General features: G+C 49.3%; 1 protein-coding gene across 1 annotated transcript; it reads left to right on the forward strand.

The window, feature by feature from the left end:
• Positions 1–1505: 1505 nt before the first annotated feature.
• On the forward strand, positions 1506–25156 carry LOC133119289 (deleted in malignant brain tumors 1 protein-like). Its single transcript, XM_061229818.1, has 14 exons — positions 1506–1799; positions 2390–2704; positions 4092–4397; positions 5020–5334; positions 17661–17966; positions 18437–18751; positions 19990–20304; positions 21094–21408; positions 21915–22235; positions 22365–22679; positions 22977–23276; positions 23759–23830; positions 24233–24541; positions 25011–25156. Exons 1-14 carry the CDS (start codon positions 1565–1567, stop codon positions 25154–25156), a joined length of 3885 nt encoding a protein of 1294 aa, XP_061085802.1. The 5' UTR covers positions 1506–1564.
• The last annotated feature ends 1327 nt before the right edge of the window (positions 25157–26483 follow it).

A 26483-nucleotide genomic window follows, 5' to 3' on the forward strand; every position in this document is an offset into this window, starting at 1 on the left:
GAATTTCATACTTTGGTTTTTGTTTGTAGCTGAGGCTTGTTCTAAAGACAAATGGTCCAATAGGAGGTTCAACCATTGTCTAGTGGAGAGTTGCTTTCTTGATTTCCAATTGGTGCATGGTTTTTTTGCCGATTGTTAGGGCTATGAGTACTAGTTCACTGTTTGTTATGGTGAGATCTGACAGGTGGCGAGGCAGGCATGTGGATGGGGTAAGTGGTGTATTGCAAGCCATGAATTGTGATAATTTAGTGTTTACCTCTACCCAGAAACTCTGGACTGGGAGGCAGGACCCTAAGGCGTGGATATAGTTGTCAGGGGTGTGAAGTTGACATTGAGGACAAAGCTGTGAATGGGTAAATTCCATTGCATGCATTTTGTGACCTGTGATATGCGTACAATGTACTACCTTGTATTGGATAAGTTGTAGATTAATATTTTTTGACATGTTGAAGGTGGATTGGCAGATTTGGGTCCAGAGGTTGCTGTCGAGGTTGAAATTGAGGTCTTTTATCCATTTTCCTATTGGTAATGATATTGTAGAGTCTGATGTAGATTAGATTTTGTAGAGTTTGCAGAGTTGTTTGGGACTATTTGCTATTTTAGCGATATTGGCTATTAGTGGAGGTGGGCCCAGGGAGTTGTTCATCAGTTAAATTTTGGTTTTGATGGAGCTGCTTATTTGCTGCAGATATTGGTCTTTGTTTATATTGAATTTGAGCAGAAGAAAGTATTGTGTTGTTTGAAAAGAGATGATGAAGGTGGGTGATGCCCTTATCCCTCCATTTTATGCCTTTAATTGGATGGTTATTAATTATAGCTCCAATAGGTGAGATCTTTGTGTTAAAACATTTCATTTCGTTTCGTCCCCGACCATTGAGTTTAGCTTATTCCTTCTGTCTTGTTCTGACCCATAGTTTTTCGACCGGTTTCTGTTTATCGACTTTTATTTCTGGATTGTGTTTGTTTAATTAGCCCGTTTGTTTTCAACCCATTGCCTGTGACAGGGACTATTCTTTGGATTATCCTCAATACATCTGTTTGCTGGAGATCTGACCCTTTGCCAAGGACTATCGCTTACGAACTGCCTTATCCCTGCTATAACGGTTTGCTGGCTATTGACCCTTGCTGTACCAACCTACCCTGAGAAAATAAAGACCTTATTTTCTCAAGAACTTTTGTTGTGGTCTCGCTATTGGATCCCCCGTTCTGAGTGCCTGATTGTGTGCATTGCTACATTTACTGAACTAATCCAGAATTTACACTGTTACCAAATCTCTCCAAATGTTTCTGATGGTCCTTTTCCATAACTATTAGAATGTTTTTTTGAAGTCTGTACAGACAACAGTAGATGTGTGATTGGCTCATCTCACACTGCTGTACTCCATGTGTAATAGCTATGCAGTCCTGTGTTCAGACAGCTGGTCTGAATGTTGTCTGGAATAAGGTGTCTGTCATTACTGATGATTCCCTCTTTATTCTCTGTTCTACTGCAGAGGTCAGGCTGGTGGGCGGGACTGACCTGTGCTCTGGGAGAGTAGAGGTGCATCATGGGAGCTCCTGGGGTATGGTGTGTGATGCTGACTTTGACCAGCGGGACGCAGAGGTTGTGTGCAGGGAGCTGGGCTGTGGGGCTCCTAAAGAGCTGCGCGGGGCAGCTGCATTCGGCCAGGGCCAGGGCCAGGTGTGGGCAGAGGAGATGCAGTGTAGAGGCAACGAATCTCAGATTAACTTCTGCCCCACGGCACCCTCACAGAATCAACTCTGCTCCCATGGAAACGATGTGGGCCTGGTGTGTTCTGGTAAGAGTGCTCTCTGCAGTGCATTGCGATAGTTTCAGCAATCATTTCACATTATTCCTCAACAGATTGCATACATTTATATTTAATGAGGTTTTTATCTTGATATCTTAGTCTGTGGGAGTTCAATCTGTGGGAAGTTTATTTAATATGTTGGTCAGATGCTAACCACACTATTAGCCTCTTCCATACATTTACTTTATTATCTCAGTGCTGGGCAGATGCTAATCCCACTGTTTTGTGTGTAGGGTACAAAGAGTACAGGCTGGCTGACGGCCCTGATTGATTTGATAATTTCCTAAAATTCTTTCCTTATGTTTTGACAATGTACATCAAACCAGGTTTCATCTTTGGGATTAAATTTTTTTTTTTTTTTCACAATTTCAATTGGGATTGTTTTGCTGTTCTTCTAAATAAGTAATTTGATATTTTGTACCGCCATATTCACTCCTTCTTTACTGTGAGTGTAAGATGTCTAATAATGTTTAATTTTGTGGGTGCCAACTGCTTTTGGAACTGTTGTTTACTGCTCTCTCTCTCTCTCTCTCTCTCTCTCTCTCCCCACCCTCTCTCTCCATCTCTCTCTCTCTCAGGCAGGGTGGATGTGAGGCTGGTGAATGGTGGCAGCCCCTGTGCTGGGAGAGTGGAGGTTTACCATCGGGGAGAGTGGGGGACAGTGTGTGATGAGTTCTGGGGTATGGGCGACGCTGGAGTGGTGTGCAGACAGCTGGGCTGTGGAGATGCTGTAGATGCACTAGGAGGTGCTCACTTTGGACAAGGGTCTGGGAGAATATGGATGGATGTTGTGTACTGCACTGGATCAGAATCCTCACTGAAGCAGTGTCCGTCAGGAGAATGGGGTAAACATCACTGTAATCATGAACAGGATGCTGGAGTGATCTGCTCAGGTAGGATTCAGTGTTATTCAGCTCTTACAATGTTCTTCACCCAACTCGGGCAGCCTGTAGCGTCGTGGTTAAGGTAAATGACTAGGACCCGCAAGGTCGGTGGTTCGATCCCCGGTGTAACCACGATAAGGTCCACACAGCTGTTGGGCCCTTGAGCAAGGCCCTTAACCCTGCATTGCTCCAAGGGAGGATTGTCTCCTGCTTAGTCTAATCAACTGTACGTCGCTCTGGATAAGAGCGTCTGCCAAATGCCAATAATGTAACGTAATGTAACTCAGCATTTATTTATTTATTTTGGTCCGCCACCACCCCCCCTCTTCGGGGGCCTTAACTTTATTTTTATTTCTATACGAAGAAAAAGTGCCAGGCCAAACGCACAAACAGGCAGCTGGACATCATCAGAAAATAGAAAACTATTAGTTATATGTGTATCACAAACAAAGGAATAGTAAATTAAAAAATAAAATAAATAATAATAATAATAATAAAAAAGTATAAATAAATAAATAACATAATTATAAAGCAGCCAATAAACCAGCAAATTACTGGTGGAAATTGGATGCCTCTAGACCACCTGTTGAATTTGGTTTCTGTAGGGTAGCCAGTTTTATTCTTGGTTTCTTGTTTTTCCAGTAGAATTTTGTGATGAGTTCAAAGTTTTAAACCAGTTTGAGGGCAGTTGGTGTGGATCATGCTAAATATTAAATTTTTGGAATAATAGTCATTTTTACTGTACTGATTCTGCCTATTAGGGTTAATGGCAATGTTATCCTGTAGGTAACATATCTTCTTTAATGCTTTTTAAAAGGGGGATTGCAATTTAAGTGAAATAGTTTGGGCAGTCTGGGAGAGATGTTTATTCCTAAGTAAGTAAAGTTTCCTGTGGTAAAGTTTGGGCCAGTGTGCTGTTTGTTTCCATATACATGTATGCTAGTTGATTTACTCCAGTTGAGTGAATACCCAGCACTTTGTATTTACATGAGAATATATTGCTTTTCATGCATGTAGTCATAATAATACATACATATGCTGTTCATGTTTGTTCAGAATGGTAACTGAATGCTGGGTTGGTAAGTGTGTGCATTGCTACATTTACTGAACTAATCCAGAATTTACACTGTTACCGAATCTCATATTAATGTTTCTGATGGTCTTTTCCCATAACTATTAGAATGTTTTTTTTTTTTTTTTTAAGTCTGTCTGTTTTTTTATAGGTGATTGCCTCTCCTCAGACAACAGTAGATGTGTGATTGGCTCATCTCACACTGCTGTACTCCATGTGTAATAGCTGTGCAGTCCTGTGTTCAGACAGCTGGTCTGAATGTTGTCTGGAATAAGGTGTCTGTCATTTCTGATGATTCTCTCTTTATTCTCTGTTCTACTGCAGAGGTCAGGCTGGTGGGCGGGGCTGACCTGTGCTCTGGGAGTGTAGAGGTGCATCATGGGAGCTCCTGGGGCATGGTGTGTGATGCTGACTTTGACCAGCAGGACGCAGAGGTTGTATGCAGGGAGCTGGGCTGTGGGGCTCCTAAAGAGCTGCGCGGGGCAGCTGCATTCGGCCAGGGCGAGGGCCAGGTGTGGGCAGAGGAGATTCAGTGTAGAGGCAACGAATCTCAGATTAACTTCTGCCCCACAGCACCCTCACAGAATCAACTCTGCTCCCATGGAAACGATGTGGGCCTGGTGTGTTCTGGTAAGAGTGCTCTCTGCAGTGCATTGCGATAGTTTCAGCAATCATTTCACATTATTCCTCAACAGATTGCATACATTTATATTTAATGAGGTTTTTATCTTGATCTCTTAGTCTGTGGGAGTTCAATCTGTGGGAAGTTTATTTAATATATTGATCAGATGCTAACCACACTATTAGCCTCTTCCATATGTTTCCTTTATTATCTCAGTGCTGGGCAGATGCTAATCCCACTGCCTTGTGTGTAGAGTACAAAGAGTCCAGGCTGGCTGAGAGCCCTGATTGATTTGATAATTTCCTAAAGTTCTTTCCTTATGTTTTGACAATGTACATCGAACCAGGTTTCATCTTTGTGATTTAAAAAAATTATTATTATTATTATTATTATTTATTTATTTTTTTGGACAATTTCAATTGGGATTGTTTTGCTGTTCTTCTAAATAAGTAATTGATATTTTGTACTGCCAGATTCACTCCTTCTTTACTGTGAGTGTAAGATGTCTAATAATGTTTAATTTTGTGGGTGCCAACTGCTTTTGGAACTGTTGTTTACTGCTCTCTCTCTCTCTCTCTCTCTCTCTCTCTCTCTCTCCCCACCCTCTCTCTCCATCTCTCTCTCTCTCAGGCAGGGTGGATGTGAGGCTGGTGAATGGTGGCAGCCCCTGTGCTGGGAGAGTGGAGGTTTACCATCGGGGAGAGTGGGGGACAGTGTGTGATGAGTTATGGGGTATGGCTGATGCTGGAGTGGTGTGTAGACAGTTGGGCTGTGGAGATGCTGTAGATGCACTAGGAGGTGCTCACTTTGGACAAGGGTCTGGGAGAATATGGATAGATGTTGTGTTCTGCACTGGATCAGAATCCTCACTGAAGCAGTGTCTGTCAGGAAGATGGGGTAAACATCGCTGTAATCATGGACAGGATGCTGGAGTGATCTGCTCAGGTAGGATTCAGTGTTAATCAGCTCTTACAATGTTCTTCACCCAAAACTCAGCACTTTTTTTGGTCCACCACCACCCCACCCCCCCCTCTTCGGGGGCCTTCACTTTATTTTTATTTCTATACAAAGAAAAAGTGCCAGGCCAAACACACAAACAGGCGGCTGGACATCATCAGAAAATAGAAAACTATTAGTGATATGTGTATCACAAACAAAGGAATAGTGAAGAAAAAATAAAATAAATAATGATAATAATAATAATAATAATCCATCCATCCATCCATCCATTATCTGAACCCGCTTATCCTGAACAGGGTCGCAGGGGGGCTGGAGCCTATCCCAGCATACATTGGGCGAAAGGCAGGAATACACCCTGGACAGGTCGCCAGTCCATCGCAGGGCACACACACCATTCGCTCACACACTCATACCTACGGGCAATTTAGACTCTCCAATCAGCCTAACCTGCATGTCTTTGGACTGTGGGAGGAAACCGGAGTACCCAGAGGAAACCCACGCAGACACGGGGAGAGAGGCCCCGGCCGACGGGGATTCAAACCCAGGACCTCCTTGCTGTGAGGCGGCAGTGCTACCCACTGCACCATCCGTGCCGCCCATAATAATAATAATAATAATAATAATAATAATAATAATAATAATAATAATAATAATAATAATAATAAAAAAGTATCAATAGATAACATCCCAAAAAAAAAAAAAAAACAGCCAATAAGCCAGCAAATTAAGAAACGAAAAAACAATTCGTTTTTTAGCATAAAAAACTAAACTTTGGAAACAAAACAAAAATCGTTGGCTTCTTCTCAACGAAGAAGAAGCCAGCCCCGGCAGGAGATGTCACGTTTCAGGGCTGTCTCGCCATGTTTTATGTTGATTTATGTTTATTTATGTTGTCTTAGTCACGTAGTGTCTTATCATGTATTATGTTGTCTAGGTTCGTCATGTTGTTTAGTTATGTTTCGTTACGATTTATTTTCTTGTCATGTTTAGTTATGTCTCGTTACGATTTATTTTCTTGTCATGTCTAGTTATGTTTTCGTACGATTTTATTACCTGGTTATGTTGAGTGATTATCGTCTTAGTTTTCGCGTTGTGTCATGTTTTGATTTATGTTTACTGTTACGTTAACTGGTCACGGTTTATGCATACACTTTTACATGTTTTTCCGCAAACCTTGCGTTCCGCCTTTTCTCTCTCTCTCCTTCTGTCATTCACTTCCTAATTGTTTCTATTTGTCTATTTACTAAAACTACTAACGCTAGATCAGGATTGGGTAGAGACTAACAAACTAATCATGTGTTCATGTTACCTTACGTTTCTCGTGCATGTCATTTACTAATTTACTAATGCTAGGGCAGGATAGGTTTATTACTAACGATTACTAATCTCCTTGTTAAACTTGTCATCCATCGCACCCGTTTTCCATTTCCTTGCTACGCTCTAACTAATTGTCTACACCTGTCTACACCTGCATTTATAGCCCAGTCGCGCAACAGTTCACTGCGAAATTGTCTGACTCTGTTTTGCACGGAACTCTTGAGCATTTACTGTTTTGATTACACGTTACGATCCAAGCCTGTTTACCGACCATAGTTTATTGATTTCTGTTTTGTGACCTTCGTTTGTTTTTTGACTACGTCCTCGCCTACCGTTTTTGTACTTTTGCCCCGCTGATTGTTTCATGGTTTCGACTCCCGCTTCGCCCACGACTACGCCTCTGCCTGCCGTCCGCCTGTTCATCTGCCCCGCTGACAGCTCTCCTGCTACCGGACCTTCCTGCACGCCTACCAACTACGAGATTGCCTCTTCCCTCGGCACCGTGCTTTTTGTTTGTTTTGTATTTGTTTGGCTGGATCTTCGTGTATGGACTTTGCTTGTGTTGACTACGCTCCTGGGACTCGTCCCGAATAAAGCCCTAACGGGACTTTATTTTACTATTGTTTCTGAGTCGTGCATTTTGGGTCCAACCCCCACGCACCCGTCTCAGAACAATTTCGCCACTATGGACCCTGCTGACTCAACTGCCATGTTCCACGCCCTCCAGGAACAAGGAGCCATCGTCCGGCAGCATTCACAAGGAATCTCCGAGCTTCACCTAGAGATTCGTGAACTGTGTGCAGAGATGAGGAGGCTCGCCGTTGCGGTCCTGCCACAACCACGGGAGGAACCCACCCACCCACCCACTTCCCCGGCGGTCAACCCCTCGGGAGCCTGGCAATTCCGGGAGCCCCAACAACCCCCCCCGGAGAGGTTCGGTGGAGAACCTGAGAGGTGCAAGGCGTTCCTACTCCAATGCGAGTTTGTATTCAAACAACAGCCCCAGACCTACAACAGCGACGACCGTCGGATTGGCTATGTGATGGGACTACTCAAGGGGAGGGCGTTGGATTGGGCTACGGCGGTGTGGTCCGGGGATTCTTTCCCTCCTCGTTACCCAGTCTTCGCCGACGAGATTCGAAAGGTGTTCCAACACGCATCCAGCGACCAGGAGCCATCCCAGAGACTGATTGCTCTGCGCCAGGGACGGAAGACCGCGGCAGACCACTCCATCGACTTCCGCACCCTCGCAGCAGCTACTAGTTGGAACGATGCAGCTTTGGCGAATCTCTTCCTGGCCAGCCTGAGCGAGACGCTCCAGGACGAGTTGGCGCGACTGGACCCCATCACCCAGCTCGACTAACTCGTGAGCACCACGATCCGCCTGGACAACCGCGCCAGACAACGCCGGTCGGAGAGACGGATCCTTCCCGTTGACCCGTACCCCAGGCAGGGCCCAAGTCCTCGACGAGAGGAGCAGCAGTCGGAGGGATCCGAACCCATGGACCTGTCCCGGGCCGGTACCAGGGTCTCTACCGAGGAACGAGCACGCCGCAGAACCACCGGTTCGTGCTTCTACTGTGGGAGGCCGGGTCACACCCAGGCTCGGTGCTCCTTCAGGACCAGGCAACCAGTAGAGGTGAGAGCAGTCGACAGGCATGAGGGTGCTGACAGAGAGAACCATCGTCCCACGCTCACCACGCTGTTGATTCTTCCCGACAGAACAACCCGGATTAACGCGTTGGTGGATTCTGGAGCGGACGCCAATCTCATCGACGAAGTGTTGGTGTCCGAACTGAACATCCCCACCCTCCCTCTACCCCACCCTGAGAATGCGCGGTCGCTGGATGGAAGGACTTTCTGCCGCATGACGCACATTACTATTCCCTGTCAACTGGTCATTTCTGGGAACCATCGGGAGATGATCCAGTTCCGCGTCATCCAGTCCCCCAATGACCAACTCATCTTGGGATTACCCTGGCTCCAGAAACACAACCCCACGATCAACTGGAGTTCCAATCAAGTTCAAGCCTGGGATTCTAGATGTCATCTGTCCTGCTTGCGTTCCGCTCCACCACCAGCAGAGGGAGCACCAGCTCCACCACAGACTCCCAAGCCCTCCCTGGAAAGGGTTCCCACACCTTACCATGACCTGGGCGCAGTGTTCTCCAAGATACAAGCTCAGTCTCTGCCGCCTCATCGACCCTACGACTGCGCCATCGAGCTCCTTCCTGGTTCGTCACTTCCCTCAAGTCGCCTTTACAACGTCTCCAGACCTGAAAGGGAGGCTATGGAGACATACATCCGTGACTGCCTGGCTAACGGACTAATTCGCCCTTCTTCCTCTCCCGTCGGTGCGGGATTCTTCTTCGTCCAGAAGAAGGATGGCTCCCTACGCCCGTGCATCGACTACAGGGAGCTGAACAACATCACGGTGAGGAACAAGTATCCTCTGCCCCTGATGGACTCCGCGTTCCACCCACTTCACGAGGCCACCATCTTCACCAAGTTGGATCTTCGCAACGCGTACCACCTGGTCCGGATCCGTGAGGGCGATGAATGGAAGACCGCCTTCAATACCTCTCTCGGACACTTTGAATACCTGGTCATGCCATTCGGCCTCACCAATGCTCCTGCTGTGTTCCAGGCCCTGGTGAATGACGTTCTTCGGGACTTGTTGGGTCGCCATGTGTTTGTCTACCTGGATGACATCTTGATCTACTCCACTAATGCCAAGGATCATGAAAACCACGTCAGGCAAGTTCTACAAAGGCTTCTAGAGAACAAATTGTTTGTCAAGGCAGAGAAGTGCGTCTTCCACTCCGACACAGTTGAGTTCCTTGGGTTTATCCTTGAGAAGGGACAGATCAGGGCGGATCCCAAGAAGATTCTGGCGGTCACCGACTGGCCCACACCCACCTCACGCAAGCAACTCCAGCGCTTCTTGGGATTCGCCAATTTCTACCGAAGGTTCATCCGTTCCTATAGTCAAGTGGTCTCCCCTCTAACCAAGCTCACATCCCCAGCGGTGCCATTCCGGTGGAGCCCCGAAGCTGAGACGGCCTTCACCAAGGTCAAGAGACTGTTCTCTTCCGCTCCCATCCTGGTACACCCCGACCCCACCCGCCAGTTTGTGGTCGAGACGGATGCTTCCGACACAGGTGTGGGAGCAGTGCTCTCTCAGGTGGCGGCCGCTGACAACCGACTACACCCCTGCGCCTTCTTCTCCAAGAAGCTGTCCCAGGCGGAGAGGAACTACGACGTTGGAAACCGTGAGCTGCTGGCAGTCAAACTGGCGCTGGAGGAGTGGAGACATTGGCTGGAGGGGGCCGAGAAGCCGTTCATCGTTTGGACCGACCACAAGAACCTGGCATACCTCCAGACAGCCAAAAGGCTGAATTCTCGACAGGCGAGATGGGCGCTGTTCTTCGGGAGGTTCAACTTCTCTCTGACCTACCGTCCAGGTTCGAAGAACGTTAAGCCCGATGCCCTGTCCCGTCAATTCAACACCTGTTCTGAGCTTGAGATCCCCGAGAACATCCTTCCTACCTCCTGCACCATCGGATCTGTCACATGGAAGATCGAGGCGGTGATCCAGAGGGCTCTACGGGAGGATCCCGATCCCAGGTCCAACCCCGGATTACGCCTATACGTCCCCTCAGCCGCTCGGACACAGGTGCTGCAATGGGCCCATTCATCCCTCCTTTCCTGCCATCCCGGCTTTACCTGCACCTTGGCGGTGCTGAAGCGGAGATTCTGGTGGAGTGCCATGATCCCCGACACCAGACGCTTCATCAAGGCTTGCACCACATGCGCCAGAAGCAAAGCATCTCACCAGGCCCCTGCTGGACTGCTTCAACCATTGCCGGTGCCCAGCCGACCCTGGAGTCACATCGGAGTGGACTTCGTGACCGGACTTCCCCTTTCCGAGGGTAACACCACCATCCTGACGGTGGTGGACCGATTCAGCAAAGCGGCACACTTCATCCCCCTGGCTGGATTGCCCACCGCCCAAGAGACCGCGGATGTTCTGGTGAGAGAGGTGTTTCGCATCCACGGACTTCCATCGGACATCGTATCTGACCGCGGCCCCCAATTCATTTCCCAAGTCTGGAAAGCGTTCTGCGTGGCCCTCGGGGCCACAGCTAGCCTCTCTTCGGGCTACCACCCTCAATCCAATGGCCAAACTGAGAGGGCCAATCAGGACCTGGGGGCCGCTCTACGCTGCGTATCGGCCAAGAACCCAGCCGGCTGGAGCAAGATGCTTACCTGGGTGGAGTACGCTCACAACACCTTACCCTGCGCTGCCACCGGGAGATCACCTTTTGAGGTCTCCCTGGGCTACCAACCTCCACTGTTCCCTGACCAAGAAGCCGAGATCGCTGTTCCCTCCCTCGCCATCCACATGAAACGGTGCGCCAAGGTTTGGAGGGATGCCAAGGCCGCGCTGCTAAGCACGGCAGACCGTAATCTGCGTTTTGCTGATCGCCACCGCACTCCAGCTCCAGCCTACAAACCAGGTGACTCCGTCTGGCTGTCCACTAAGGACATTCCCCTCCAAGCCACCTCTCACAAGCTACAACCCCGCTTTATTGGTCCCTTTAAGATCCACAGTATCATCAACCCTTCCTCTGTTAAACTTTCACTCCCTGCTTCACTTAGGATTCACCCCACTTTCCATGTTTCTTGTATTAAGCCTGTATCCTCTCACCCCATATGTCCCCCGGATCCCCCACCACCTCCCCCCCGCATTATTGACAACCACCCTGCATTCACTGTTAAGAAACTCTTGAACATTCGTAAGAGGGGCCGTGGGGTGCAATACTTGGTTGACTGGGAGGGCTATGGCCCTGAGGAGCGTTCCTGGGTCGCTCCCAGTCTCATTCTGGACAAATCGCTCATCAGAGACTTCCATCGTGACCACCCTGATAAATTCCAAGGACCGCCAGGAGTCGGTCGTTAAGGGGGGGGTCCTGTCACGTTTCAGGGCTGTCTCGCCATGTTTTATGTTGATTTATGTTTATTTATGTTGTCTTAGTCACGTAGTGTCTTATCATGTATTATGTTGTCTAGGTTCGTCATGTTGTTTAGTTATGTTTCGTTACGATTTATTTTCTTGTCATGTTCAGTTATGTTTTCGTACGATTTTATTACCTGGTTATGTTGAGTGATTATCGTCTTAGTTTTCGCGTTGTGTCATGTTTTGATTTATGTTTACTGTTACGTTAACTGGTCACGGTTTATGCATACACTTTTACATGTTTTTCCGCAAACCTTGCGTTCCGCCTTTTCTCTCTCTCTCCTTCTGTCATTCACTTCCTAATTGTTTCTATTTGTCTATTTACTAAAACTACTAACGCTAGATCAGGATTGGGTAGAGACTGACAAACTAATCATGTGTTCATGTTACCTTACGTTTCTCGTGCATGTCATTTACTAATTTACTAATGCTAGGGCAGGATAGGTTTATTACTAACGATTACTAATCTCCTTGTTAAACTTGTCATCCATCGCACCTGTTTTCCATTTCCTTGCTACGCTCTAACTAATTGTCTACACCTGTCTACACCTGCATTTATAGCCCAGTCGCGCAACTGTTCACTGCGAAATTGTCTGCCTCTGTTTTCCACGCAATTCTTGAGCATTTACTGTTTTGATTACACGTTACGATCCAAGCCCGTCATCGACTATTGATTATTGATTTCTGTTTTGTGACCTTCGTTTGTTTCTTGACTATGTCCCCGCCTACCGTTTTTGTACTTTTGCCCTGCTGATTGTTTCATGGTTTCGACTCCCGCTTCGCCCACGACTACGCCTCTGCCTGCCGTCCGCCTGTTCATCTGCCCCGCTGACAGCTCTCCTGCTACCGGACCTTCCTGCACGCCTACCAACTACGAGATTGCCTCTTCCCTCGGCACCGTGCTTTTTGTTTGTTTTGTATTTGTTTGGCTGGATCTTCGTGTATGGACTTTGCTTGTGTTGACTACGCTCCTAGGACTCTTCCCGAATAAAGCCCTAACGGGACTTTATTTTACTATTGTTTCTGAGTCGTGCATTTTGGGTCCAACCCCCACGCACCCGTCTCAGGAGAAGATGAGGGACGGATCAATCCGGCAGCCTGGGACTCCCCAATGTACTTCTCCATGGCGAGAGTCTCTGGGACGGAGAGGGAGAAGAGGCGGCCTCTTGGTGGTGTGGTGTCAAGGTGCAGGTTGATGGCGCAGTCGTATGAACAGTGTGGAGGCAGGGAGCAGGCTTGGGACTTGCAAAAAATCCCTCCGATGTCATGGTAGACCGGTGGTATGGACGACTGGGCAGGAGGGCCCTCTGAGACAGCAGGGCAGGAGGGCTCTCTGAGACAGCAGGGCAGGAGCGCTCTGAGACAGCAGGAGGGCTCTCTGAGACAGCAGGAGGGCTCTCTGAGACAGCAAGAGGGCTCTCTGAGACAGCAGGAAGGCTCTCTGAGACAGCAGGGCAGGAGGGCTCTCTGAGACAGCAGGGCAGGAGCGCTCTCTGAGACAGCAGGGCAGGAGCGCTCTGAGACAGCAGGGCAGGAGGGCTCTCTGAGACAGCCGGAGCGCTCTCTGAGACAGCAGGGCAGGAGCGCTCTCTGAGACAGCAGGGCAGGAGGGCTCTCTGAGACAGCAGGGCAGGAGGGCTCTCTGAGACAGCAGGAGGGCTCTCTGAGACAGCAGGGCAGGAGGGCTCTCTGAGACAGCAGGGCAGGAGCGCTCTCTGAGACAGCAGGGCAGGAGGGCTCTCTGAGACAGCAGGGCAGGAGGGCTCTCTGAGACAGCAGGGCAGGAGCGCTCTGAGACAGCAGGAGGGCTCTCTGAGACAGCAGGAGGGCTCTCTGAGACAGCAAGAGGGCTCTCTGAGACAGCAGGAAGGCTCTCTGAGACAGCAGGGCAGGAGGGCTCTCTGAGACAGCAGGGCAGGAGCGCTCTGAGACAGCAGGGCAGGAGGGCTCTCTGAGACAGCCGGAGCGCTCTCTGAGACAGCAGGGCAGGAGCGCTCTCTGAGACAGCAGGGCAGGAGGGCTCTCTGAGACAGCAGGGCAGGAGGGCTCTCTGAGACAGCAGGAGGGCTCTCTGAGACAGCAGGGCAGGAGGGCTCTCTGAGACAGCAGGGCAGGAGCGCTCTCTGAGACAGCAGGGCAGGAGGGCTCTCTGAGACAGCAGGGCAGGAGGGCTCTCTGAGACAGCAGGGCAGGAGGGCTCTCTGAGACAGCAGGGCAGGAGGGCTCTCTGAGACAGCAGGGCAGGAGGGCTCTCTGAGACAGCAGGGCAGGAGGGCTCTCTGAGACAGCAGGGCAGGAGGGCTCTCTGAGACGGCAGGAGGGCTCTCTGAGACAGCAGGGCAGGAGGGCTCTCTGAGACAGCAGGGCAGGAGGGCTCTCTGAGACAGCAGGGCAGGAGGGCTCTCTGAGACAGCAGGGCAGGAGGGCTCTCTGAGACAGCAGGAGGGCTCTTTGAGACAGCAGGAGGGCTCTCTGAGACAGCAGGAGGGCTCTCTGAGACAGCAGGGCAGGAGGGCTCTCTGAGACAGCAGGAGTGCTCTCTGAGACAGCAGGGCAGGAGGGCTCTCTGAGACAGCAGGGCAGGAGCGCTCTGAGACAGCAGGGCAGGAGGGCTCTCTGAGACAGCAGGGCAGGAGGGCTCTCTGAGACAGCAGGGCAGGAGGGCTCTCTGAGACAGCAGGGCAGGAGGGCTCTGAGACAGCAGGGCAGGAGGGCTCTCTGAGACAGCAGGGCAGGAGGGCTCTCTGAGACAGCAGGGCAGGAGGGCTCTCTGAGACAGCAGGGCAGGAGGGCTCTCTGAGACAGCAGGGCAGGAGGGCTCTCTGAGACAGCAGGGCAGGAGGGCTCTCTGAGACAGCAGGGCAGGAGGGCTCTCTGAGACAGCAGGAGGGCTCTCTGAGACAGCAGGGCAGGAGCGCTCTCTGAGACAGCAGGGCAGGAGGGCTCTCTGAGACAGCAGGGCAGGAGGGCTCTCTGAGACAGCAGGGCAGGAGGGCGCTCTGAGACAGCAGGGCAGGAGGGCTCTCTGAGACAGCAGGGCAGGAGCGCTCTCTGAGACAGCAGGGCAGGAGGGCTCTCTGAGACAGCAGGGCAGGAGGGCTCTCTGAGACAGCAGGGCAGGAGGGCTCTCTGAGACAGCAGGGCAGGAGGGCTCTGAGACAGCAGGGCAGGAGGGCTCTCTGAGACAGCAGGGCAGGAGCGCTCTCTGAGACAGCAGGGCAGGAGGGCTCTCTGAGACAGCAGGGCAGGAGGGCTCTCTGAGACGGCAGGAGGGCTCTCTGAGACAGCAGGGCAGGAGGGCTCTCTGAGACAGCAGGGCAGGAGGGCTCTGAGACAGCAGGGCAGGAGGGCTCTCTGAGACAGCAGGGCAGGAGGGCTCTCTGAGACGGCAGGAGGGCTCTCTGAGACAGCAGGGCAGGAGGGCTCTGAGACAGCAGGGCAGGAGGGCTCTCTGAGACAGCAGGGCAGGAGGGCTCTCTGAGACAGCAGGGCAGGAGGGCTCTCTGAGACAGCAGGGCAGGAGGGCTCTCTGAGACAGCAGGGCAGGAGGGCTCTCTGAGACAGCAGGGCAGGAGGGCTCTCTGAGACAGCAGGGCAGGAGGGCTCTCTGAGACAGCAGGGCAGGAGGGCTCTCTGAGACAGCAGGAGGGCTCTTTGAGACAGCAGGGCAGGAGGGCTCTCTGAGACGGCAGGAGGGCTCTCTGAGACAGCAGGGCAGGAGGGCTCTCTGAGACAGCAGGGCAGGAGCGCTCTCTGAGACAGCAGGGCAGGAGCGCTCTCTGAGACAGCAGGAGCGCTCTCTGAGACAGCAGGGCAGGAGGGCTCTCTGAGACAGCAGGAGCGCTCTCTGAGACAGCAGGGCAGGAGGGCTCTCTGAGACAGCTCCGGAGTCGATTAGAACTCGCACTTGGTGGCGAGCCCCCTCCCAGGAGATGTAAGCCATTATGGTCGACCTTGAAGTTGAGGGGGAAGTGTTCAAAGTAGCGCCCGTCAAGCCCCCCTCTTTCATTGATGGGCGTGGTCTTTTACCGGGCAGGGCTGGATGCGATGGCCTGGTCCACCGCAGTACAGGCAGAGGTTCCCTCTCACACATCTCACCCGTTCCAGGTTGGTGAGGTGAGTGGACCCCACCTGCATGGGTTTCGGTTCGGGCTGGGGTGGCTCTAGGGAGGCCTGGTGCCAAGGTGGGAGGTGTTGATTAGGCGGTGGGACATCAGGTTCCCGGAATCGCCTTGTCGCACACCGTACCCTCAACCTGGTGTCCACCCGGATGGCTAGGTCGACGAGGGCGTCCAAAGACGATGGTAGCTCACAAGTGGTCAGTTGGTCCAAGATTCTGTCAGAAAGACCATTCTGGAACGCCCCATGTAGCTCCATCTCGCCCCAGCCTGCTGATGCCGCCAGGGTCCGGAACTCGATGGACTAGTCTGACACCAAGCGGGATCCCTGGCAGATGCAAAACAACTCACGAGAGGCTGCCGGACTGGAGATGGAACGGTCGAAGACCCTCTTCATAGCCCTAGCGAAGGATGGGAAATTGTAGCATTCGGGGGCATCTGAGTCCAGAAGGCGGTTCCCCATTCCCAAGCACGACCGGAGGGTAGGGTGACAACATAAGCCACTTTGGAGTGTTCGGAGGGGAAGGTAGATGGCTGTAGTTCAAAGGTGAGCGAGCACTGGGACAGAAACAACGCACAGTTCTTGGGTTCGCCGTCGTAGCGTTCGGGTGGTGGAAGACGGGGTTCTGGGTGGGACCGGGCCGGTTCCGGAGCAGGCGGCTGAGGAGGTGTGGAATCCCGGGAGTTTTCCACGGCTGTAGTCAGCGCCGTTACCTGGTGTAGGAGCGAGTTCACGTGTCGATTCAGGGAGCAAATCTCGTCCTTGTGAGTGAGCAGGCACTGCCCCTGGAGTCAAAGCAGGGGTCGGACTCGCTGGATCCATTCTGGCCAGAATGCTCTATCCGGCACTCAGAACGGGGGATCCAATCGCGAGACCACAACGAAAGGTCTTGAGAAAATAAGGTCTTTATTTTCTCAGGGTAGGTTGGTACAGCGAGGGTCAATAGCCAGAAAACAGTTATAGCAGGGATAAGGCAGTTCGTAAGCCATAGTCCTTGGCAAAGGGTCAGATCTCCAGCAAACAGATGTATTGAGGATAATCCAAAGAATAGTCGCGGTGACGGGCAATGGGTCGAAAACAAATGGGCTAATTAAACCGAAACACAATCCAGAAACGAAAGTCGATAAACAGAAACAAGTTGAAAAACTACGGGTCAGAACAAGACAGAAGGAATAAGTTAAACTCGATGGTCGGGGACGAAACAGGTCAAAACAGGTATCAATATGAAAACGCTGAAGAGTATGGAATAAACATAACAATCTGGCAACTAACTGCACAAACAGATGGTTTTTTATCCACAGGTAACGAGACGGCATGGGAATCAGGTGGGGAAACAATCAGGGAGTGAAACAGGTGAAACGAATGAATGAAGTGACAGGCTGAGTACGGTGTGCACGGAGGTAACAAAAACATAAAAACGCTAACAACATAGGCAGAATACAGAACATGAAAAACACGAAACCAAACGTATGTATTATTATGAATGTAGTCATAATAATACATACATACGCTGCTCATGTTGGTTCAGAATGGTAGTGGAATGCTGGGTTGGTAAGTGTGTGCATTGCTACATTCACTGAACTAATCCAGAATTTACACAGGTAAAGAATCTCATATTAATGTTTCTGATGGTCTTTTCCCATAAGTATTCAAATACTTTATTTTTTGTCTGTTTTTTATAGGTGATTGGCTGACCTCCGACGACAGTAGATGTGTGATTGACTCATCTCACACTGCTGTACTCCATGTATAATAGCTGTGCAGTCCTGTGTTCAGACAGCTGGTCTGAATGTTGTCTGGAATAAGGTGTCTGTCATTTCTGATGATTCTCTCTTTATTCTCTGTTCTACTGCAGAGGTCAGGCTGGTGGGCGGGGCTGACCTGTGCTCTGGGAGTGTAGAGGTGCATCATGGGAGCTCCTGGGGCACGGTGTGTGATGCTGACTTTGACCAGCAGGACGCAGAGGTTGTGTGCAGGGAGCTGGGCTGTGGGGCTCCTGAAGAGCTGAGTGGGGCAGCTGCATTTGGCCAGGGCGAAGGCCAGGTGTGGGCAGAGGAGATTCAGTGCAGAGGCAACGAATCTCAGATTAACTTCTGCCCCACGGCACCCTCACAGAATCAACCCTGCTCCCATGGAAACGATGTGGGCCTGGTGTGTTCTGGTAAGAGTGCTCAGTGCATTGTGATAGTTTCAGCAATCATTTCATATACATCCTAAACAGACTGCATACATTTATATTAAATGAGGTCTTTATCTTGATCTCCTAGTCTGTGGTAGTTCAATCTGTGGGAAGTTTATTTAATATGTTGGTCAGATGCTAACCACACTATTAGCCTCTTCCATACGTGTCCTTTATTATCTCAGTGCTGGGCAGATGCTAATCCCACTGTCTTGTGTGTACAAAGAGTCCAGGCTGACTGACGGCCCTGATTGATTTGATAATTTCATTATGTTTTGACAATCTGCATCGAACCAGGTTTCATCTTTCTGATTTTTTGGTCTTTTTCTTTTTTTTTTTTGGACAATTGGGATTGTTTTGCTGTTCTTCTAAATAAGTAATTGACATTTTGTACTGCCAGATTCACTCCTTCTTTACTGTGAGTGTAAGATCTTTCTCTCTCTCTCTCTCAGGCAGGGTGGATGTGAGGCTGGTGAATGGTGGCAGCCCCTGTGCTGGGAGAGTGGAGGTTTATCATCGGGGAGAGTGGGGGACAGTGTGTGATGAGTTCTGGGGTATGGGCGACGCTGGAGTGGTGTGCAGACAGCTGGGCTGTGGAGATGCTGTCGATGCACTAGGAGGTGCTCACTTTGGACAAGGGTCTGGGAGAATATGGATAGATGTTGTGTACTGCACTGGATCAGAATCCTCAGTGAAGCAGTGTCCGTCAGGAGGATGGGGTAAACATCGCTGTAATCATGAACAGGATGCTGGAGTGATCTGCTCAGGTAGGATTCAGTGTTAATCAGCTCTTACAATGTTCTTCACCCAACTCAGCACTTTGTTTTATATATCACAAAGGAATAGTAAAGAAAAAATAAAATAAATAATAATAATAACAATAATAAAAAAGTATAAATAAATAACATTTCAAAAAAAGGCAATACGCCAGCACATTAAGAAACACATAACACAAAAACCCACACAGAAATACATAAAAAACAAAATGTCTAACACAAGGTTGGGCCAAATTTGTATGTCTTTTTATTTTTGTTGGGGGGGGGGGGGCGGTGTAGGATTGGTGGGTGGGTTGTGGCATCAGCTCACCGGTAGTTTGAGTGCTGCTGTCAAAAATGAGAATATTTGGTTTTTGGTTTACTTTTTTACTTTGGTTTTTGTTTGTAGCTGAGGCTTGTTCTAAAGACAAATGGTCCAATAGGAGGTTCAACCATTGTCCAGTGGAGAGTTGCTTTCTTGATTTCCAATTGGTGCATGGTTTTTTTGCCGATTGTTAGGGCTATGAGTACTAGTTCACTGTTTGTTATATGGATATAGTTGTCAGGGGTGTGAAGTTGACATTGAGGACAGAGCTGTGAATGGGTAAATTCCATTGCATGCATTTTGTGACCTGTGATATGTGTACGATGTAATACCTTGTATTGGATAAGTTGTAGATTAATATTTTTTGACATGAAGGTGGATTGGCAGATTTGGGTCCAGAAGTTTTTCCATTTTCCTATTGGTAATGATATTGTAGAGTCTGATGTAGATTAGATTTTGTAGAATTTGCAGAGTTGTTTGGGACTATTTGCTATTTTAGCGATATTGCCTATTAGTGGAGATGGACACAGGGGGTTGTTTATCAGTTCAATTTTGGTTTTGGTGGAGCTGCTTATTTGGATGTACTGCAGATATTGATCTTTGTTTATATTGAATTTGAGCAGAAGAAACATTGTGTTGTTTGAAAATAGATGATGAAGGTGGGTTACATCAATGTTTCTGGTGGTCTTTTCCCATAACTATTAGAATGTTTTTTTGTTTTTTGTTTTTTTAAGTCTGTCTTTAATTTACAGGTGATTAGCTCCCCTCCGACGACAGTAGATGTGTGATTGGCTCACCTCACACTGCTGTACTCCATGTATAATAGCTGTGCGGTCCTGTGTTCAGACAGCTGGTCTGAATGTTGTCTGGAATAAGGTGTCTGTCATTGCTCATGATTCTCTCTTTATTTTCTGTTTAACTGCAGCCCATCGAAAAATCAGGCTGGTGGGCGGGACTGACCTGTGTTCTGGGAGAGTGGAGGTGCATCATGGGAGCTCCTGGGGCACGGTGTGTGATGCTGACTTTGACCAGCAGGATGCAGAGGTTGTGTGCAGGGAGCTGGGCTGTGGGGCTCCTAAAGAGCTGCGCGGGGCAGCTGCATTCGGCCAGGGCGAGGGCCAGGTGTGGGCAGAGGAGATGCAGTGCAGAGGCAACGAATCTCAGATTAACTCCTGCCCCACAGCACCCTCACAGAATCAACTCTGCTCCCATGGAAACGATGTGGGCCTGGTGTGTTCTGGTAAGGTGCTCTCTGCAGTGCATTGTAATAGTTTCAGCAATCATTTCACATGATTCCTAAACAGATTGCATACATTTGTATTTAATGAGGTCTTTATCTTGATCTCTAAGGGCCAGATGTACTTAGCCTTTTGCGATGATTTTCTTCCCAAGAAACATGCTTCGTATGTATCAAACTGGCGTGCAGGGCTGACATTCATACTTATTTTAGGGTGGATCGCGCAAATAAAGGCCTGTAATATTGTAAGTGTGGCTGATTATGTTTTCCGCTGAATTAACTGAAGTTCAGGGAATTAACTAGGGTCCGGAAAATTTGTGCGGAAAATTTATCCGCCTCTGAGCTGTAGCCTTCATAAATAAGACGTTCATTTCAGGCGGACGGCAACCGCACCAACATACCCTCGTCAGGCCACATTTTTACGTGAGTTCAATCTGTGGGAAGTTTATTTAATAGGTTGGTCAGATGCTAACCACACTGAGATAATAGCGGAAACTTATGGAAGAGGCTAACAGTGCTGGTCAGATGCTAACCCCACTGTTAGCCTCTTCCATAAGTGTCCTTTAGTATCTCCGTGCTTGGTAGATGCTAATCCCACTGTTAGCCTCTTCCATAAATTTCCTTTAGTAACTCAGTGCTGGGCAGATGCTAACCCCACTGTTAGCCTCTTCCATAAGTGTCCTTTAGTATCTCAGTGCTGGGCAGATGCTAATCCCACTGTTAGCCTCTTCCATAAGTGTCCTTTAGTATCTCAGTGCTGGGCAGATGCTAACCCCACTGTTCTGTGTGTAGGGTATACAGAGTCCAGGCTGGCTGGTGGCCCTGACATCTGCTCTGGTCGAGTGGAGCTGAAGTACCTGGATACCTGGTGGACAGTGTGTGATGCATGCTGGGATAGCAGGGCCTCCAATGTCCTCTGCCGGCAGCTGGGGTGTGGGACTGCAGTGGCAGTGCCAGGACAGACCTGGTTTGGAAATGGGAGCGGGCCAATCAGCCACGATGTGTTTGATTGCCGTGGGAACGAGACATGGCTCTCACAGTGTGCAGTTTCCTCTTGGAGCCGAGCTGCGTTCTCACGTGGACAAGAGGCTAGAGTCATCTGTAATGGTGAGTCCTGTTCTCTCTCTCTTGCTCACTGCTTTCTTTCTCTCTCTGGCAAACTGGAAAGTTTTTAATAAAATGTTTTGTGTTTAAGTTGAATGCCCTTTGATTGAACAAATCCTGTGCACATTAGTGTGAGTAACACACAGAGGTGCAGTCTGTAATCCTGTGCACATTAATGTAACACACAGAGGTGCAGTCTGTAATCCTGTGCACATTAATGTAACACACAGAGGTGTGGTTTGTAATCTTGTGCACATTAATGTGAGTAACACACAGAGGTGCAGTCTGTAATCCTGTGCACATTAGTGTAAGTAACACACAGAGGTGCAGTCTGTAATCCTGTGCACATTAGTGTAACACACAGAGGTGCAGTCTGTAATCCTGTGCACATTAGTGTAAGTAACACACAGAGGTGCAGTCTGTAATCCTGTGCACATTAGTGTAACACACAGAGGTGCAGTCTGTAATCCTGTGCACATTAGTGTGAGTAACACACTTGGGATCCTCAGGCTCTGTTCTCTCCACTCTGGACGGGACGGTTCGGCTGGCTGGAGAGAGTGAGTGTGGGGGCCCAGTGGAGGTGTACTACCAGGAGACCTGGAGCAGAGTGGGGGGGTCCTGGAGCTCCAGGGAGGCGTTGGTGGCCTGCAGGCAGTTGGGCTGCGGCTCTGCGGTGCAGGTCTACAGCTCCCCTCCGCCTGGGACGGGGGCCAGTGACGTGTGCCTGACGGGGTTTGAGTGCTCCGGGAGAGAGTCTCACCTGGGGAACTGCAGCAGTCCACACAATCTCACCTGCAGCTCCAGGGAACAGGTGTTCATCGTCTGTTCCAGTGAGTACAGCTTGCTAATCAACTGTCTCTGCAGTATTTCGCTGTTTGATTAGAGTTTTGACCAGAGAGGTTCAAACAAGCCTGCATTTCAATTAAATATCTCCCTCCCTCTCCAACCCCCTCTCTCAGACCGCCGGTCCCTCAGGCTGGTAGGGGGAGGGGGGCGCTGTGCGGGGCGGGTGGAGGTGCTCCACGACGGTTCTTGGGGGACGGTTTGCGATGACTCCTGGGACCTGGAGGATGCTCAGGTGGTGTGCAGGCAGCTCCAGTGCGGGACGGCCCTCAGTGCCCCGCTACCCTCCTTCTTTGGGCCAGGAAATGGACGCGTCTGGCTGGATGAGGTGGGCTGTGTGGGGAACGAGACGTCCCTGTGGGACTGTCCCACAGCCGGATGGGGACAGACTGACTGCGGACACAAGGAGGACGTGGGGGTCGTGTGTTCAGGTGTGTAACTCACCAGAGACTCGAAATACTTTGCTCTTACACTGACACTAGATGTGTGTGAATACATGAAACCTGGTGGGAGAGGAAATTCAGGGGTTTCGACAAAGTCTTAGTAAAGTGATGTGACCCATCGCAGGAGGGCAGTGACGAATGTAACACACAGCTTTTCATCCTGACGTATTCCTGCATTTGACTCTTTTAGATTTGTATCCTCTGTCATGTCTGCCACACCATTTCAAAGTCGTGTTTTTATTAAACCATTTCATCCCAAAGTTATTTTGAATATTGTCGTTGTAGAATTCAAGGAGATGAGACTGAGTGAAGGCTGTTCTGGGAATTTGGAAGTTTTCTACAATGGCACCTGGGGCAACGTGTGCTGGAATGGAATGGAGGACGACACAGCTACTCTCATATGTCAGGAGCTGAACTGTGGGAACACTAGTAAAGTGTCTAAAACAGGGCCGAGAGTGGAATCTGCTCCAAACTGGCTGGATCATGTCAAATGTCGCCCACACGACTCCACTCTGTGGCAGTGCCCATCACGCCCTTGGGGTGAAAATAATTGCGATAAAACAGTGGCTGTGCTCAACTGTACAGGTAAACCCTCTCTCCACTCCCAGTGGGAACAGGAGAATGAACCTTAATCCTGCAAACACAGTATTACTCCCAGTGGGAACAGTAGAATAAACCTTAATCCTGCAAACACAGTATTACTCCCAGTGGGAACAGTAGAATAAACCTTAATCCTGCAAACACAGTATTACTCCCAGTGGGAACAGTAGAATAAACCTTAATACTACAAACACAGTATTACTCCCAGTGGGAACAGTAGAATTACTGCAGAACTGGCGTATTTACGAAGATAGATGAAGAGGATATGATTTTATTAATCACATCTTTTTCGCTTCAACTGGTGGATATGTAAAGCAGATTATTAGTCTGTAACATTTGTTTTTGTATAACCCTACAGATGAGATGTTTCTGAAGCTTTCAGTGGGCTGTGTGTTTATGATGTGGCATGGGTCTTTCTTATTTTATTTATGGTTGATTTATATTTAATTATTTCCCCCACATCAAAGCGAAAGAGGATGAAGACATTCCACGGAGCAAATTGTCATGTTCCTCGGCAAAAAATCTGCGATCTTGCACAAGTACGTTTTTATAGGCTGAATCCCATAATTTGTCCACATGCAACTGAGTATCCTTAGTCCCAAATCTACTTTGCAGTGGGAACGGCATGTATGCATGATGGTCATTGACAGTGTTGACAGTATTTCATTAAAAATAATGTCATTGTCATTTAGGAGAACGGTCTTCAATAAAGGAGGGGAGATTTGTATTCGATCACAAATTAAATCAATTGAATAATTTGCTAATTTGAATGTATAAAATTACACAATGAACGTAATGCATGTAAGATCAGCCATAATGTTAGTGGACATGTGTCTGTACATGTTAAACATAATGAGATCAGCTATAATGTGAGTGCAGATGTGTGTAGGAGATGTTAAGCGTATTGAGGCTGCTCAGTTCATCTGTGGCTCCTGCTCTAGATCACTGGCCCCTCCGGGTGGTGGGGGGGGCAGGTGGGTGCTCTGGGAGGCTGGAGGTGTTCCACGGGGGCTCCTGGTGGAAGGTGTGTGGAGACTCCTGGGACATGATGGATGCCCGTGTGGTGTGCAGACAGCTGGGCTGTGTGTTAGCACAGGGGGCTCATGGTAATGCTACTTTTGGGACGGGGAATGGTGCCCTCTGGCTGACTGAGGTGAACTGCAGGGGCACTGAGCTGCACCTGCGGGACTGCCCACACTCTGTGCACAGCAGCTGCCGATCGCAGAACCAGGCTGGGGTCACCTGCACAGGTGAGCCTGCACCTCCACATCTCACCTCTTAGCACTCATACTTGTGTTTGATTTGCACTGCATTGTACGTCGCTCTGGATAAGAGCGTCTGCTAAATGTAATGTAATGTAATGTAATGTAATGTAATGTAATGCACCAGGCCGAGAGGCAGCTTCTGTGAAGATGAATCACTGTGGCCCTGACAGAAACACACATCCACACGCCTAGGAGCGGCTTAAAGATCCACCCCGCATTACACCTCTACGATTACTTTACTTCCACAATCACTCATAATGCAAGCAGAAATAATGCCTTGAAGCTACATTTAACGTCTTCAGAAGCTCTTTATCAGGGGAGCTTATAGACGTGTTTGTGTACATAAAGGTTTAGGCAACGAGCCGAGAGAACGCCATCCGGGGTTACAACTCATACCAGTGTGCAGGAACTGTCGAATGAATAAATAATAAGTCTGTTCATTTTTATTTGGCAGGTCTTTCATCTCGCTCCAGCCCCACTGCAGGTACAGACTCCTTTGGACAGTGTTTGGGAGATAAAAACAGGGAGGGCGGAGTTCAGAGCCCTGTCCTAGGAGTTAGTTATCCAGTAAAAGACGGACCTGTTATCTCGTTACCCTAACTATTAAAATTCCACCATAGAAAGGCGATTGCTCAGTGGTGAGGCCTGGGTAGACTACAAAGTAACACTCAGTATTTGAGTGACCACTCAAAATAGTTATTCCTCTGTATTGATTTCAATTGCATTAAGACATAAACCTAGAGGAATATATTCTGTCCGGTGTGGCTCTCTAAAGTTGCTGAATACTCACATCGAGCTAGTTTACTGAAATGAAATTTTATGTACAGTGAAAAGAGAACATCTACACCGATAAGCCGAAGCATTATGACCACTCACAGATAGAATAACGTTGATTGTCTGTGAACAATGGCCCATGTCAAGGTCTGGGATATATTAGACGGTAAGTTAACATTTTGGTTCTTGGATGTGTTGGATGTGGGAGAAAAGGGCAGGTTTACGTAAGGACCTGAGCGACCGTGACAAGGGCCAACTTGTTATAGCCAGATGGCTGGGTTGGACCGTCTTCGAAATGACAAAGCATTTAGGGTGATCCCGGTCAGCAGTGGTCCAAGGAGGGACAAACCATGAACAAGGCTCATCAATGTGCGAGGGCAACAAAGGCGATCCCACCTGGTCTAAACCGACAGAAGGGCACAAGTCGCATCAAATTTGAATGATAGTTAAGGGAGGAATGTGTCACAACACAGTGCATCACACCCTGCTATGCATAGTGCTATGCAGCTGCAGACCGGTCAGAGTGCCCATGCTTACCCCTGTCCACCTTCGAAGGAGCCTACAATGGGCACGCGAGTGTCAGAACTGGACCTTGGAGCGATGGAAGATGGTCCGATGAGTCCTGTTTTCTTTTACATCATGTGGATGGTCAGGTACGTGTTCGCTGTTTACCTGGGGAAGAGATGGCACCGGGATGCACTGTGGGAAGAAGACAAGCCCGTGGAGGGACAGTGATGCTCTGGGCAATGTTCTGCTGGGAAACCCTGGATCCGGGCATTCATGTGGACATCAATTTGACACATGCCACCTACCTAAACATGGTTGTAGTCCAGGTACACCCCTTCATGGCTGTGGCCAGCAGGATAATGCACCCTGCCACACTACACACATGGTCTGGAATGGTTTGCGGAACATGACGAAGAGTTGAAGGAGTCACCCTGACCTCCAAATTCCAATCCGATCGAACATCTGTGGGATGTGCTGGAACAACAAGTCCGATCCGAGGCAGCTACACATTGCAACTTCCAGACTAAAAAGAGCTGTTGCTAACGTCTTGGTGCCGGACATAGCAGGGCACCTTCACCGACTAGACACCGCAGGTCTAGTAGTCCATGCCTCAGTGGGTCAGAGCCGTTTTGGTGGTGCATGGAGG

This window comes from Conger conger, chromosome 19 (assembly GCF_963514075.1).
Source record: "Conger conger chromosome 19, fConCon1.1, whole genome shotgun sequence".
NCBI classification, from domain to species: domain Eukaryota; kingdom Metazoa; phylum Chordata; class Actinopteri; order Anguilliformes; family Congridae; genus Conger; species Conger conger.